At 40.2% G+C, this 14,114-nt stretch overlaps 1 protein-coding gene across 4 annotated transcripts in view; it reads right to left on the bottom strand.

The window, feature by feature from the left end:
• grm7 (glutamate metabotropic receptor 7) overlaps positions 1–14,114 on the bottom strand; it is a 642,411-nt gene that overhangs the window by 117,902 nt on the left and 510,395 nt on the right. For 3 of the 4 annotated variants that reach the window (XM_062973827.1, XM_062973825.1, XM_062973826.1), the window contains exon 8: positions 8,359–9,294. The exons of the other annotated variant lie outside the window; for it this stretch is intronic. In XM_062973827.1, coding sequence (XP_062829897.1) covers positions 8,359–9,294 — 936 coding nt within the window. The remainder of the gene's footprint in view (positions 1–8,358; positions 9,295–14,114) is intronic. 4 annotated transcript variants of the gene reach the window in all.

Raw genomic sequence — 14,114 nt, 5'->3', positions numbered from 1 at the left:
TCATTTGTACTTCACCTACTTTCCAAACATAAGAGGTTAACAAGGCATGTTGCCTGCCACAGTCTTCAGTTGGGTAGCAAATCATGCATCAGGGATGTCAGCTCTTTTGAACTGCATATTGCTGTGTAGCAAAGCTTTGCTCACTACTTCCTGTTCACAAACAAGCTGGAAATGAATTCATAGAACATCCATTGGCCTCTCGTAATGCAAGAGTGTGAGCCTGGCCACCAAAACACTTCACCAGTACCACCCTTTAATTTTTTGCATAATTTTGAAGTAATTCTTTGCCTTAAAACCACAAAAAAATCTTCTGAATTCATGGAAATATTTTGAAACATTATTATTATTATTATTATTATTATTATTATTATTATTATTATTATTATTATTGCTCTGCTTTTTCTCTCAACAAAAGAAATTCAAAAGCGAGAGACCACATTACAGATGAGTAGACCCATTTAAGGAAGCCACGGCTGTCCCAAGTTTGTAAAAGTTTAGCAGGGCAGTTGATGAGAAGAGATCGTGAAAGCCTCTCATTCATAGGGTCACCATATGTTGGTTTGACAGGTCCTTTATGCTCATTACTACAATACTGTATTATTTCATGGTTTTATGATTTGGGCATTGTTACAGTTGCATTGTTCAACTGCTTTGACTGCCTTGCTTCTGGGCTGTTAAGCAAGATAAAACCTATTTTAAATAAATAATGTATAGAAAGAGTCACTCTTCTACATTTTTCATCATTCTGAAGATTTTCAAAGCTTTGAACTATGAGAGGTTTTGATAATAAAAAATGAGACAGGACACTAATGTCGGCACAACTCCAGAATGGTTTTCTTCTTCTGTTGCACACACACAATTCTATCATCATAGCATGTATCCTTTTCCAGGCTAAAAAAATTGCAACTGGTACATATCAGAGACATTAAATATATGCATGCAGGACTACAGACATTTCTGTCTCCAAAATTTACTTTTTCCAGGTGCAGATAGTGGTATACTCATAGGTAAATCTGAATAAAATATACAAATTTAATACTGTCATTCTGTTTCAGAAATTATGGTATTATAAAATTACAAAAACTAATACATTAGCTGGCATTCGGTGAGTGAATTACAAATTTGTGCCATCAGTGCTCTTTGGGGGTGGGGGTGGCACATGGTAAGATGGTCTTGTAATTGGTTGTCTTCTCCAGAGCTGTGGAGAAGATAATTATACTCTGTTGTGCTCTCACTAGTCTAATTATACTCTTTGGTTGGTGGGAAATTTTTTCTTTTATGGAATAATTGAGGCATCCATAAACTCCCCTTTTTAAAAAGTCTCCATTGTACCCAGCTGCCTTTTTGACACTGCAGAAGTTGGAATTTAGTACTGACCATTCAGTGAACAACTCAAGCCTAAAACCTACCTTATCTCAGCTGTATGTCCCAAACCAATCATATACTGGTTGGTGGGAGAGCAGGGGATTCACCAGACAATATTCAGTCATTTTCATATAGCTGGATGTGGAACAATGGCATAATCTTCAAAGACCTCTGGAAGAAAACCCCAATGATCCTGTGGATGTCTGGTTCTGAGCACCCATCTATTAAAAATAGTTGGAGACTTGCCTGTTGCTTTGTCCATTTTCCAATGGCCATGGTTTTGGGGGAGGGGAATTGGATGGATATTAACTACATCACATAGCTGTATGTCCTGGTGAATCTCACCCAATGTTTTGCTTTCAATTGATTCTAACACATACTGTAATTTCTATCTACTTATTTGGTCAGAATATACTTTCCAATCACGTATAGCCTCCAAATCATCATACTAAAGAAACCACCAAAATGTAATTATTTAATCTTTAATAACATTTGATCTTTTAGCACTTTCATCTGTCTGAATATTATTCCAAGAATACAATTACAGCCTTTATAATACATGTAATAAAAGTCTGCTTTTCCCCCCTGCATATAAATGTTAGAAGGACCTATGTAGCTAGATACTAATTATGCTATAATGCTAAGGAAACCGAAATCAAGTACAAAGAACACAGTGAGTGTTGTACAATTGATAGTTAGACTGAGGTTTAGGATATTTGAGTTTAAAGCTCCATTGAACCATGAAACTCACTAGGTGAGTTGGGACAGGCACTCTCTAAACCTGACAGTGTTGTAATGATCCCAGGTTTTGTACACAAAGTATGGAAGCAGGAAAACAATCTCTTTACAGTGTTCCCTCACTTATCGCAGGGGTTAGGTTCCAGGACCACTCACAATAAGTGAAAATCCGTGAAGTAGGGGCACTATATTTATTTTAATATTTATACATTATTTTAATAGTTATACACTATTTTAAGTCTTTATCAACCAATTGTGTGTTGATAAATCGCCTCCTTTTCCTCCTGACACTTGGGCTCCTTTTCTCTCCCTTTGGCTTCTCCTTCCTCCCTTCCTTAGGCTGTAAATTGTATTTTTTATGATTTATAATAGTCTTTTAGAGTTTTTGAAAAACTGTGAAACAGCGAATCTGCGAAAAGTGAATCGCAGAGTAGTGAGGGAACACTGTACCCTTAAAAAAGGACAGCAATGTATTGGATAGGACCAAACCTGTCCAGATGACAAGACAATTATATATTTATCGCAGCAGTTGAAATGCATTTGATAACAGCAGCAGCCATATGAAACAGGTCCAGTGAACTAGAACAATTATTGTGGATATAATGTATCTTGATGTCAGGAAGATTTTTTGATATCAATTCATAAGACCTTATCCTCAATAAAATGGCAATGCAAAAATATTTTTATCTAAGGAAATAGATACCAGTGCTGGCTGGTAAAACCAAAAAGAGCCATAATTTATCTTTTGAAGAAGTTTGTAACACATTTTTGTGTGTCACATGTTCTTGGAAATGTGCAGATTGCTACAAGTAGATTTGTGATTGACAAAACCATTGTCAATATTTCCTTCATTTCCTCTCCAATAGATAATGGCTGGATCTCAAGTGAACATTCAGATTACAAGAATCAGAATTATTGTAGGTGGCAGAATGTGCAATATGTAAGTACAAGGTTATCTATCAAGACATGTATTCTTAGTGAATAAAATAGCAAAAGGATCAATGTAACCAAGTCGTCCAGATAGATGATCACAAAGCGATCCAAATAGTGTCGGAAGACCTCATTGATGAAGTGCTGAAAAACCTCTGGAGCATTGCAGAGACCAAAAGGCATCACGCGATACTTGTAATGCCCATAGCGCATTTGGAAAGCCGTCTTCCGTTCATCTCCAACTTGGATCCGCACTAGATTGTAGCCCCTGCGCAGATATAATTTGGTAAAAATCCGAGCACTCCTAAGCTGTTCCAATAACTCTGGAATGAGGGGCAAAGGGTAGCAGTTCCGAATCATGATCTTATTCAATGCCCTGTAATCATTACAAAGTCTCAGCTCTATAGACTTCTTCCGAACAAAAACTACTGGAGCACCAGGAGGAGAAGTGGAGGGCTGGATGAAACCCCGTCTTAAATTCGTCTCCAAGAAATCTCGGAGTTCTACCAGTTCTGGTTCAGAGAGTGCATAGAGCCTACCATCCGGAATGGGGGCTCCCGGGACCAGGTCAATGGGGCAATTGAACTTCTGATGTGGTGGCAACTGGTCTGCTTCCTTTTTGTCAAACGCATCGGCATAAACCCTGTATTTGGTGGGCAAAGTCATTTCCGCTGGACTGGAAGCAGGCACACTCACTGCCAAGATGTGCTCTGGCCAGCAATGATCCTGGCAGTAGTCTAATGCAAAGATGATCTCATGATGTCACCAGGAGATATGCGGGTTGTGCTTCTACAGCCAAGGCATTCCCAGCACAAGCAGGAAATTCGGGATGACCGCAATGTAAAACTGCAGGTTCTCAAGGTGTCCTTGGACCTCCATCTGTACTGGTGTCATTTGATGTGTGATTGGTTCCGAATGCAGAAGCCGTCCGTCGATGGTTACCACAGGACGAGGTTCAGGAAGCAATTCCAATGAGAACTGGTGCCCTCGAGCAAAAGCAAGGTCCATAAAGTTATTAGAGGCCCCAGAATACAGTGTGGCCCCTATGTATACTGGGGAAAGGGACGGCACTGTCAGAGTAACATTGACCACCAACGGGCCACCGGTAGGCTCTCTGTTCGACACCTTCCCTGCCAAAACACCTCCCCTCAAGTCACCGAGCCCCTTCAGACCTGAGGGTGGGCATTTCCCGACAGCTCAGGACCTCTCCCTTTGGCGGGGCAACTTCGAACAAAATGCCCCTGCTGACCATAATAGAAGCAGAGGCCCGCTTGGCGACGATGCTCCTTTTCCTGGCTGGAGAGCCATGGGCGTGCTCCACCCAACTACATAGGCTCCTCAGGTACCATGGGGTCCACACTGGCAGGTGCTGTGACTGAAGGTACCCAAGACCACAGTGCAGGTAACTGTCAGGAGCTCGGGGTGGAGCGGAACAGCCTTATGGACTCCAACTGTCCCTCTATCCTCAGGCTGGACTGCATCAACTTCTCCAGGGAGGCTGGGGGGTCAAACCGCATGAGGTCATCTAACACAGCATCACTGAGACCCTCCCAATACTGATCCATGAAAGCAGCCTCATTCCAACTCAAGTCTTGGGTCAGCAGGCAAAAAACAGAGTTGTAAGAGGCCACAGAGCCAGTTTCTTGCCTCAGTCGCCAAATCTTCCGGTTGGCTGTTTCAGCCTTCAAGGGATCGCCCCAATGTTGTTTCAAGGCTTCCAAAAATGCACTGGGACTACTCTGAAGCAACAATAGAGTAGCCCATTTAGCAGCAGGCTCACTCATTAAAGAGATAGTGACTTTCTCTGAGGTAAAGGCATCAGGATGCAGCTGTTACTCAGTTCAACTTGAGTAATGGAAGTCTCAAACATTTCTTTGTTGCCTGTAAATTTCTCTGGTAAAGTTGCTGGGCATTTCTGCTTTGGAGCAGCACCTCTCTGCAACTCCTCCACAGTTAACTTCAAAACAGCTACTTGTTGCTTTAAATCTTCAAACTCCTCATGACCATACAGATTTATGGCTGGCTGAAAAGTTAAGGCTGTAAAAAAATTTAGGCTGGTAACAATCTGTCCTATTTTGTCTTTCAAGAACAGCCTTAAGACACTGTGGTAAGTAAATGAAAAGTGCTTTACTTCAGCAAAGCAGAAAGTACAGTACACTCAGTGAAATAATGCAAAAGAAAGCCAGAAAGTCTTACTTCAGACCAAGAAACAAGCATAAATCCAGATGCAGACTTGGAGCAGGCACACAGAGAGTGAAGGCATAAGAGTCAGTTTGTTACCAGCAAGAGCTGGCTGCACCTGCTTCGGCTTTTATAGCCCTGGGTCCCCACACAGCTGCTAGAGCAGTTCCTAATTACTCAGCTGCATTTCTGGCAGCTAATCTAGCTGAACGACATCTCTACTCTGTTTCCTTTCACCTCTCCTGGAATGAGGGTACTAGCAAAATCTCCTCCTCAGACTCCAACTCACCTTCAGATTGATGAACACTTTCCTGCTCCCCTTCCTCTTCTGAAGAAGAGGAATCCCTGACAAACCAGCCCTTTCCACAGTGATTTAAAAAATTCAAGTAGAATTACACACACAATGTAAAGTATAGGAAATTTTACTGTTACAGGCATCAACAATTAATCATTTAGTTAATAGGTAATGTTTTTACCCCAAGAAAATAAAGATTAGCAACTAATCTTTATATAAGTAGGGAGATATGTTTTCTTAGCAGTACTTACAAAGAGTAAAACAAGCTATTAATTATCTGAATACGTTTATAGCACATGGTTTTGTACTCTTATAAAGGTTATGTCCACATTTTTTTCTATCGATGGTCACTCATCCAAGAAAACATGGACTACCACTTTGTGCTCCCTCTGTCAGCTCCACCTCCCCATGCAGGGACATGAGAGGAGCCTACCACATCCAGGCGTCCCTTGGGCAACTTCCTTGCAGACGCCCAATTCTCTTAAACCAGAAGTGACTTGCAATTTCTCAAGTCACTTCTGACACAACAAAAAATACACTGAAAGATTGTGTCAGGCTCATATATTGTCATAAGTTTCGTACTCTGAACATTTCAACTATAATTTTCTTTTTCTATAATGATGGGTTGCAGGACAGACTGTGTGGCACACTCAGCTCTAACACAAAGAAAAGAAAATTTCTAAGAAGAAAGCTACTGTCCCCATAATCTTGAAACCTGAGGATGTCACTTCTGCACTTGATGGGAAGGCTAGTCCCCACATGAGCAAAAGTAAGCAAAAGTTCTAATCTATGGGTTTTTAAAAATATTATTCAATTGGTTGTAGATCAGAAGCATGGTATGTTTCTTGTACCGCAAACATATATTGTGTGCTTCTGAAGCAACACTATTATCTGCCTTCCCTCTTCTGAAATTTCCATTTTCTTTCCTTGATTGCCCCAAGCTCCATTGTTTCCGTCACATCAAAAATACAAAGAGAGAGAAGTATAAAATGTGACAGAAATGCCCTTTGTCAAACGTCACATATGTCTTTGTACAGGGAGTTATAACAAGGTACTCCAGTGTTACAAAGACTTGTGACCAAAATATGTATATATTATGTGTGAGTATGAATGGGAGATGAATGAATGTGAGTTAGTAAATTTGGAGACAGACTGTAGATTAAGGCCTGCAAACTATTAACTACCTGCTTGCTGAATTGTAATTAAAACCTGTTAATAAGACCGGAAATAGTTGACCTGCCTGGTAAACTGTGATAAGAACTGTGACAATTATAAAAGAAACGTTTACATCAAGTTAAGTAAATGTTTACAACTGTTAAGAAGGAAGTCAACACAGACCTGCTTGTGTTTGCTAACGCCAATCAAGAAGCGTCAACATCTGGTCCAGGAAACAGATGGTTCCAGCATGGAAGACGTCTATCATTCATTTACAACTTTGGGACAACATCAGCAAAATATTGCTATACAGGTGACATTATGAGAATCCAGGAATTGTGACAGAGACGCTGTTCACCCATCATGGAGATGGTGTATGGGAAAGTGGCAGATCTGCAAGGAAGCAGTCACTTGCCTCCTTTTCTCATGGGAAGAGAAAGGAGTTCATTTTGCAAATGTTCTTTTTGGAGTTTTGAAGTTTTTGCATTTTGGAACTATGTATTAGCAGGATGCAGTGGAATCTGGGTCTGGCCTAAGCAGGTGCTTCTCCAAGGAGAGATAAAGGATATGGTAATCTTTGTTTGCATGAAGATGGATGCATGTAGATGTGTGTGAATGCTGAGTGAAAATGTAACCCCCCCTTTGTCTGTTTGTTAGCCAATGTAACTTTAGGTTGTTTGTGAATCCAATGTAGTTGCATAGAAACTCTATGTCTTTATGTCTAATGCCTAAATGTTGTTTGTGTAATAGTTCTGCTATACCTCTCAGACGGAAATTGCAATAAAAAGAACCTATGCTTTAAAGTTATTGAAAAATTCTGTTATTCATAACAGGCTATTCTGGTTCCATTCAGCCTGAACGAATCAGTTAATCCCTTTGCAGTTTTTACACATTTACTACAATTTATTCAGTAAACCTAGCCATCATGTTGCATACTTTCTAATGATTTTTTTTAAATTTGCAGTAGTTGAAGCAAACAGTTGGTTATTGTTGGTTTAAACAATTGCTGCAGTTAAGGATTATTGCTGGTTCTTCTATTCATAGGACTCTGATTGTACAGTCCTTTAAAAAGAGGCATGACATCACAACAAAAATAACATTTCTATGATTAACATTAACCACCTATTACTATGCCAAACTTCCTCTACTGCATGCCAATGAAACAAGGAAAAGTAGTTTCCACAACAAATAGAATCTTTTCAGTACTTACCATTAGGCATGTTCTAGTTAAATTTGTAGAGTTGATCAAGGACATATATTTTGAGAAATTCAAGTTTGATTTACTGATTAATTGTTCAACATATGCCCCTCAGGCATCATTAACAATCCTTCATTCTCTCTTGTTCTGAATTTGTGAAATATGGATTTGCAGAAAAGTATTTGACAGATGCCATGTTTACATTCTGTAATCAAAGTTTAGCTGACTCTTGTGCTAAAATGACGGATGTGTTATATTCACTAAGCAGGAAAAATGCATTAATGAAACTGATGATCCAACTGATTATAAACAGTTTACAAAGAAAGAAAGAACTAGATGTTAACTTGTGGAATGGAACACCAACATGGTGTACTGCTATAGGCTTTATAAATATTTTTGTATAACAATTAGTTTGATGCTAGAAAGCTCTTTAAAGAGAAAGACATGTATATATTTAAGCCACAATACTCCTGTGCATTATTTATTTTTCACCTACCTTTTCAGCTGCTTGCGAAGTGCAAAAAAAAATTGGAATGAAGGCAAGCCATACTATACAGGTAGTGTACATAGTGAATCCAATAGGTTTGGCTTCATTAAAATTCTCTGGGACACCCCGAGTCTTGATGGCATACACAGTACATGTAACCATTAGAAAAATGCTATACCCCAAAGAACATATTATTTGTAGATCCGTAATGTCACATTTGAGAACTCCTCTGGCTTTATCTGGTTCCACTGGTTTATGTTCATCATAATCTATGAGACTGTTTGGAGGGTCAACTGCAAACCAAATAAAAACCCCAAGAAGCTGTACTGATATCAAACTTGAAGTAATTGCTAGCTGTGAAGTTGGACTAATAAGACGGGGTGCTGTCACTGATTTTTTGCCCTGTTCAAAGATGCGGTAGATTCGGTTTGTTTTAGTCAACAAAGCAGCATAACTTATGCACATCCCCAATCCCAGGAAAATACGCCGGAATGAGCACACTGCTACATCCGGCTTGGCAATCATTAAAAAGGTGATGATGTAACAAAGAAATATTCCTGTCAATAGAACATAGCTGAGTTCCCTTCCAGAAGCCCGCACAATGGGGGTGTCATTATATCTAATGAACGTAGCCATGACAAAAATGGTGGCAATAATTCCAAGCATGGCCAAGAAGACTGGTATGACAGCCCATGGGGAATGCCACTCCAGCTTCACAATAGGGATCGGGCTGCATCCTGTGCGGTTCGCGTTGGGCCGTTGGTCGTAGGAACAGAGTCTACAGCTCACTTCATCGGCCTGATACTGGTATCCATCACACAGCTCACATTGCCAGCAGCAGCTCATCCCTTTAATAATCCTCTTTCGCTCTCCTGGTTTACAGGGAACACTGCAGACTGAAGTAGGGATTTTCTTCACTCCTTTGCCCCACTGCATATCGTCCATCTATGGATAAAAAAATGTAAAGTAAATAGGACTGGCTATCTGAATGCAACTGTGAAGCCAGCCTAGAAGATTAGTATAAAGAAAGAAATATGAATATATGTGCATATATCTATATGGGCAAAAATAGATACCAGCCATTTTCATCAACTGGGAACTAAACGAGAAATTCTGCCAAGAAAAAAATATGATGCAAAATTTGATAATGGAAAAAAAAGAACAAGAAGAAAATTAAAGCTATTAATTTGGGGGTGATAGTATGAATGTAGCTTTATACAGACTCTAACATAATGATGTGCTTCTTTTCTGATCAGGACATTATTTTGGTATTCTAACCTGAACGTATTTTTGCTCATTTTGTTTTTTATTGTTTTTGCAACAACACAGTGAACACTCATATAGCCATGCATAATTTTTATAACCTAAAAAGCCAGTTTTCATATCAATGATGTAAAATGTAGAAATAGTTTAATGAACACTGAAGCCTGAATTTCATTCAGGCTTCTGGACAATCTTCAAAAAATTAATCTAAATGATCCACCAGGCACCTCTACACATACCCCAAATGAAAGTATGGAAAAACTCGTATTATCCCTCTTAGTCATGTTTTCCAATAATGATATTCTGGGATGTCCACTGCCCTAAGTGTGACAGTTGTTCACATATTCTACAGGTAGGAATTTGGGGGCCTGTTCATACTATACAGCTATAGCAGTGTGGTTTCACTTTATTTCCCAGGCTGCACCATATGGAATCCTGCAGTTTGTAGACTGGTCACACACTAAAGCTCTCTGGATGAGAAGTCTACATCTTCCTCCTTAAACTAAAAATTCCAACCTTCTATAGGATGGAACCATGTAAGTTCAAGTGGAATCACAATGCTATAATTGTACAGAAAGTAATGGCCTCTGGGTCAAGGAAACACTGAATATCAAAGGAATAGTCAACAAAGGCATTGATAGCCCACCTATGTTTCATAAACACATTAATTTAATGTGCTTGGTTTCAATATGTTTGTCTCCTATTAATTGTCCCATCCATCCGTGAGAGTGCTTTTAAGTGCTTTTCAGCTATTCAAGTAGTTTAATGGGCAGTAGCCACCTCTACATCCACAGCAGTTAGAAATAGTGTCCTTAATGTGATAAATATCACTGCCCAACATTAATAATAAGTGTTAATAGAAATAAAGTTTTAATGAAACAAGTACTCATGCAGGATCAGACAATACAGCTCTTTTATAAGGGAAACATACCCTTCTCTTCCCCCTTCATATAAACACATATACGGTTACACATAAATATCTGAGAATGTATGTGTTTTTTTTCACAAAGTGAACTGATTCATACAGATTGCCAAGTTTAATGGAGGAAGATAACAAATCATTTTGACAGGGGGGATCGAGGACCTCTTCACACACAGTGCCAGAACCTCTGAGTACAGCTGCAAATCATCGCAATTGCGGCAGCGCCCACCCAGGGGGCATGGGGACCTGTTGCCCTGCACCATCCCAGCTTCCCCTCATCACACAGGGGAAGCTTTAGAAAGCTGGCTGGGTTCAGGTTTTAAGCATTAAGGGAGAACCAGCTGTTTTTCCCCTCACTCACCCTTCTTTCCTTGGCTGATTTCTTCTCCCAGCTTTCCAAGGATGCACATGCAACAAATTTACACATGCAACAAATTTCAGCCCTTGTGTTGAGGTTTCTAGGTGAATTGTCATTAGCACGCTAAATGGAAGAAACCAGCATGGAGCCTTTTCTGCCCCCAGCATCGATTTGGATTGAGAGTGAATGGCATCTCTGTTCAGCTCCAGGAGGATGAAGGGAGCAGGAAGGAGGGGGTCTTTCTGCCTCCTTCCTCAGAGTTGCAAAGAAGCACAGAGCTGGAGGCAATGGAGAAGGGGGCAACTGAGAGAAAGCAGCCTGGGTTTCACATTGCCAGAGGCAGCGATACCAGTGGCGCCCACCCAGGGGGTGAGAGAACCAATCGTCAGCCACCAAATTTCAGCCCATGTGAAGTGGTCTCAGTAAACATGATTGTTAATCATATTATGTCCATAACCATCTTTACTATTACTAGATTTCCTAACAACTCAAATAAAAATATCTGTTGCTGATATCTTTTTTATTGTGGTCTAACAGGATTGAATTTTTTTTTATTTAAAACTTCTTGTTAATGGGCTTCAGGGTTTTTTTTGTGGAGGGTTCTTTTTGCTTGCAGAAGGGCGAATAATATACAATCAGCTTATCAATAACTAAAGTTGGTTCAGTGTGCTATGAGCTCTAGTAGTGCCTTAGAGATTAGTTGAGATAATGAAGTTGGTAATGTAAGCTTTCACAGACTTTATCTACATGAAATGAAAATAATAATAATAATAATAATAATAATAATCCCCCCCGCAGGTGCCACCTTGACGTGGTGGGGGGGCTTAACTGCTCCAATGATGACTGAGGGCTGTGCTGGCGGTAGTGTAACTACCGGTAGGTCCAACCAAGCCAGAGAGGCCTCAGCTGAGGAGCAGAACTAAGAGCACCTAACCCATTAGCATTATGGAGAAACAAACCCAAACGAAGTCTATACTGGCTCGGTCGTCGCCCAGGATAAAAAGTACCGCGGTGGATGCTGCTGATTCTGGACATCCATCGACAAGTGGGCTACGGAATCATCAAACCCCAAATGAACAGTCACAGAAGCGGCAGAAATACACAATGCCAGAAAACCGCACAATTATGAAATGCTACTACAAATCTGAACCTCAAAGGCGTGGCTACCAAAAAAGGATGCATCAACTGTGGAAACAAGAGTATCCTGACTCACAGATAACAGAACCCCGACTGGCTGACCAACGAAGATTCATAATCAGAAACAAAGTGTTCAGTGAAGTTGAACTTGAAGAAATCCAGAAAATTTGCAAAGTAAATTACCATCAGACCACAGCACAGACAGCAGCAGAGACTCCAGCAACACTTGGAATGGTGGAACAGATTGAACCAGAAGAAAATGTGGAGCTTTTGCAAGAATTTCATGAACCAGCACTTGAAACATCTGCTGAACCACCAGGAACCTTGACAGCAAGACAACAAGAGCTCAAGGATAAGATCATGGCTCATGCTGCAGCAAATGCAATAAGAAAGCGGCTCCCAACTCTAAAAACAGTGCCCAAGAGACACCTGGCGCCTCTCATGAAAGATGTGAATGCAGCACTCTCCACTGTCCAGATAACATCAATTGAACAAACAAACCAGTATGCCTACAGTGCAGCAATGATAGTAACAGAAGAGCTTGGGCTCCTACAACCAAGGCAGCTCCAAAGAAAACCGACTGGAAAACCAAAGTGGAAGGTCAGGCTAGAATTGAAAATCAAAAAGCTTAGATCAGATGCAAGTAACCTAAAACATATGAAAGAGAAGAAACTGAAGAATGACAAAATCAAGCAATATCTGATCCGAAAGTACTGGCTGAACACCAGAAAAATTGAAGAAGCTTTGGAAATTGTGAAAGAACAAATTACAGCAACAGCCAGAAAAATTGAAAGGTATGAAGCCAGAATCATCCAGTACAGACAAAATCAACTGTTTCAATCAGACCAAAGACGGTTCTATCAGAGCCTGAACCAAAAAACAGACACAGTAACCATAAAGCCAGAGAAAACTGCAACAACGAAGTTCTGGAAAGAGCTTTGGGAAAACAATAAGAACTACAACAAAAACGCTGGGTGGATAAAGGAGTTTGAAGGAAAATTCTCACAGAACAAAATGGAACTGATGGAAATAACAACTGAAATGATCAGCAAACAAGTGCAAAAAGTCAAGAACTGGACATCGCCTGGTAGTGATCAACTCCATGGATTTTGGCTCAAACATCTGATTAGTTTACATGGAAAAATGGCCCAACAATTCAATGAGATGCTGCAGAAAGGAAGTATCGGTGAATGGCTAACAACTGGAAAAACATACCTGATACAAAAGGATCCAGCAAAAGGAGCAGCACCAGGAAACTACAGGCCAATAACGTGTCTGCCCACTATGTTTAAACTACTGACTGGCATCATAGCTGACAGAATTCAAGACTATCTTGAAGAAAAAAACATCTTGCCAGATGAACAGAAAGGCAACAAACGGAAAAGCAGGGGCACAAAAGACCAGTTATTGATTGACAAAATGATTCTGGAGAACTGTAAGAGCCGAAAAGCTAATCTTCACATGACGTGGATTGACTACAAAAAGGCCTTTGACTCACTCCCACACAGCTGGATCATCAAGTGCCTGGACGCCATCGGGATTAGTAAAAACGTTGGCACCTTCATTGAAAACATGATGGAGCACTGGAAAACTGAACTGTTTGTTGGAAATGAAAGTTATGGACTTGTCAACATCAGGAGAGGAATTTTTCCAGGGAGACTCATTGTCCCCTCTGCTGTTCATTATTGCCACGATCCCTCTGTCAACAATCTTACAAAAAACAAATCTCGGCTACCAAACATCTAAGAATTCTCACAAAATTTCACATTTGATGTACATGGATGACCTGAAGCTATATGGGAAAACGGAAACTGAAATCCAATCTCTGACCAACACTGTCCGAATTTTAGCACTGATATCAGCATGGAGTTTGGTTTGGACAAATGTTCAACAGTGGCATTGAAGAAGGGAAAAATAATTGAAAGTGAGGGTATCAATATGCCCAATGGCCAAACAATAAGGTGTCACCAGCCAGAGGCCTATAAATATCTGGGCATATTACAGCTGGACAACATCAAGCATGAACATGTGAAAACTGTGGTCAGTAAAGAATACACACAAAGGGTCAGAAAAATTCTCAAAAGC

This window comes from Anolis carolinensis, chromosome 2, assembly GCF_035594765.1.
Source record: "Anolis carolinensis isolate JA03-04 chromosome 2, rAnoCar3.1.pri, whole genome shotgun sequence".
NCBI classification, from domain to species: Eukaryota; Metazoa; Chordata; class Lepidosauria; order Squamata; family Dactyloidae; genus Anolis; species Anolis carolinensis.
The sequence above is the reverse complement of the archived record's forward strand: the minus strand, read 5'-3'. Positions and strand labels throughout refer to the sequence as shown.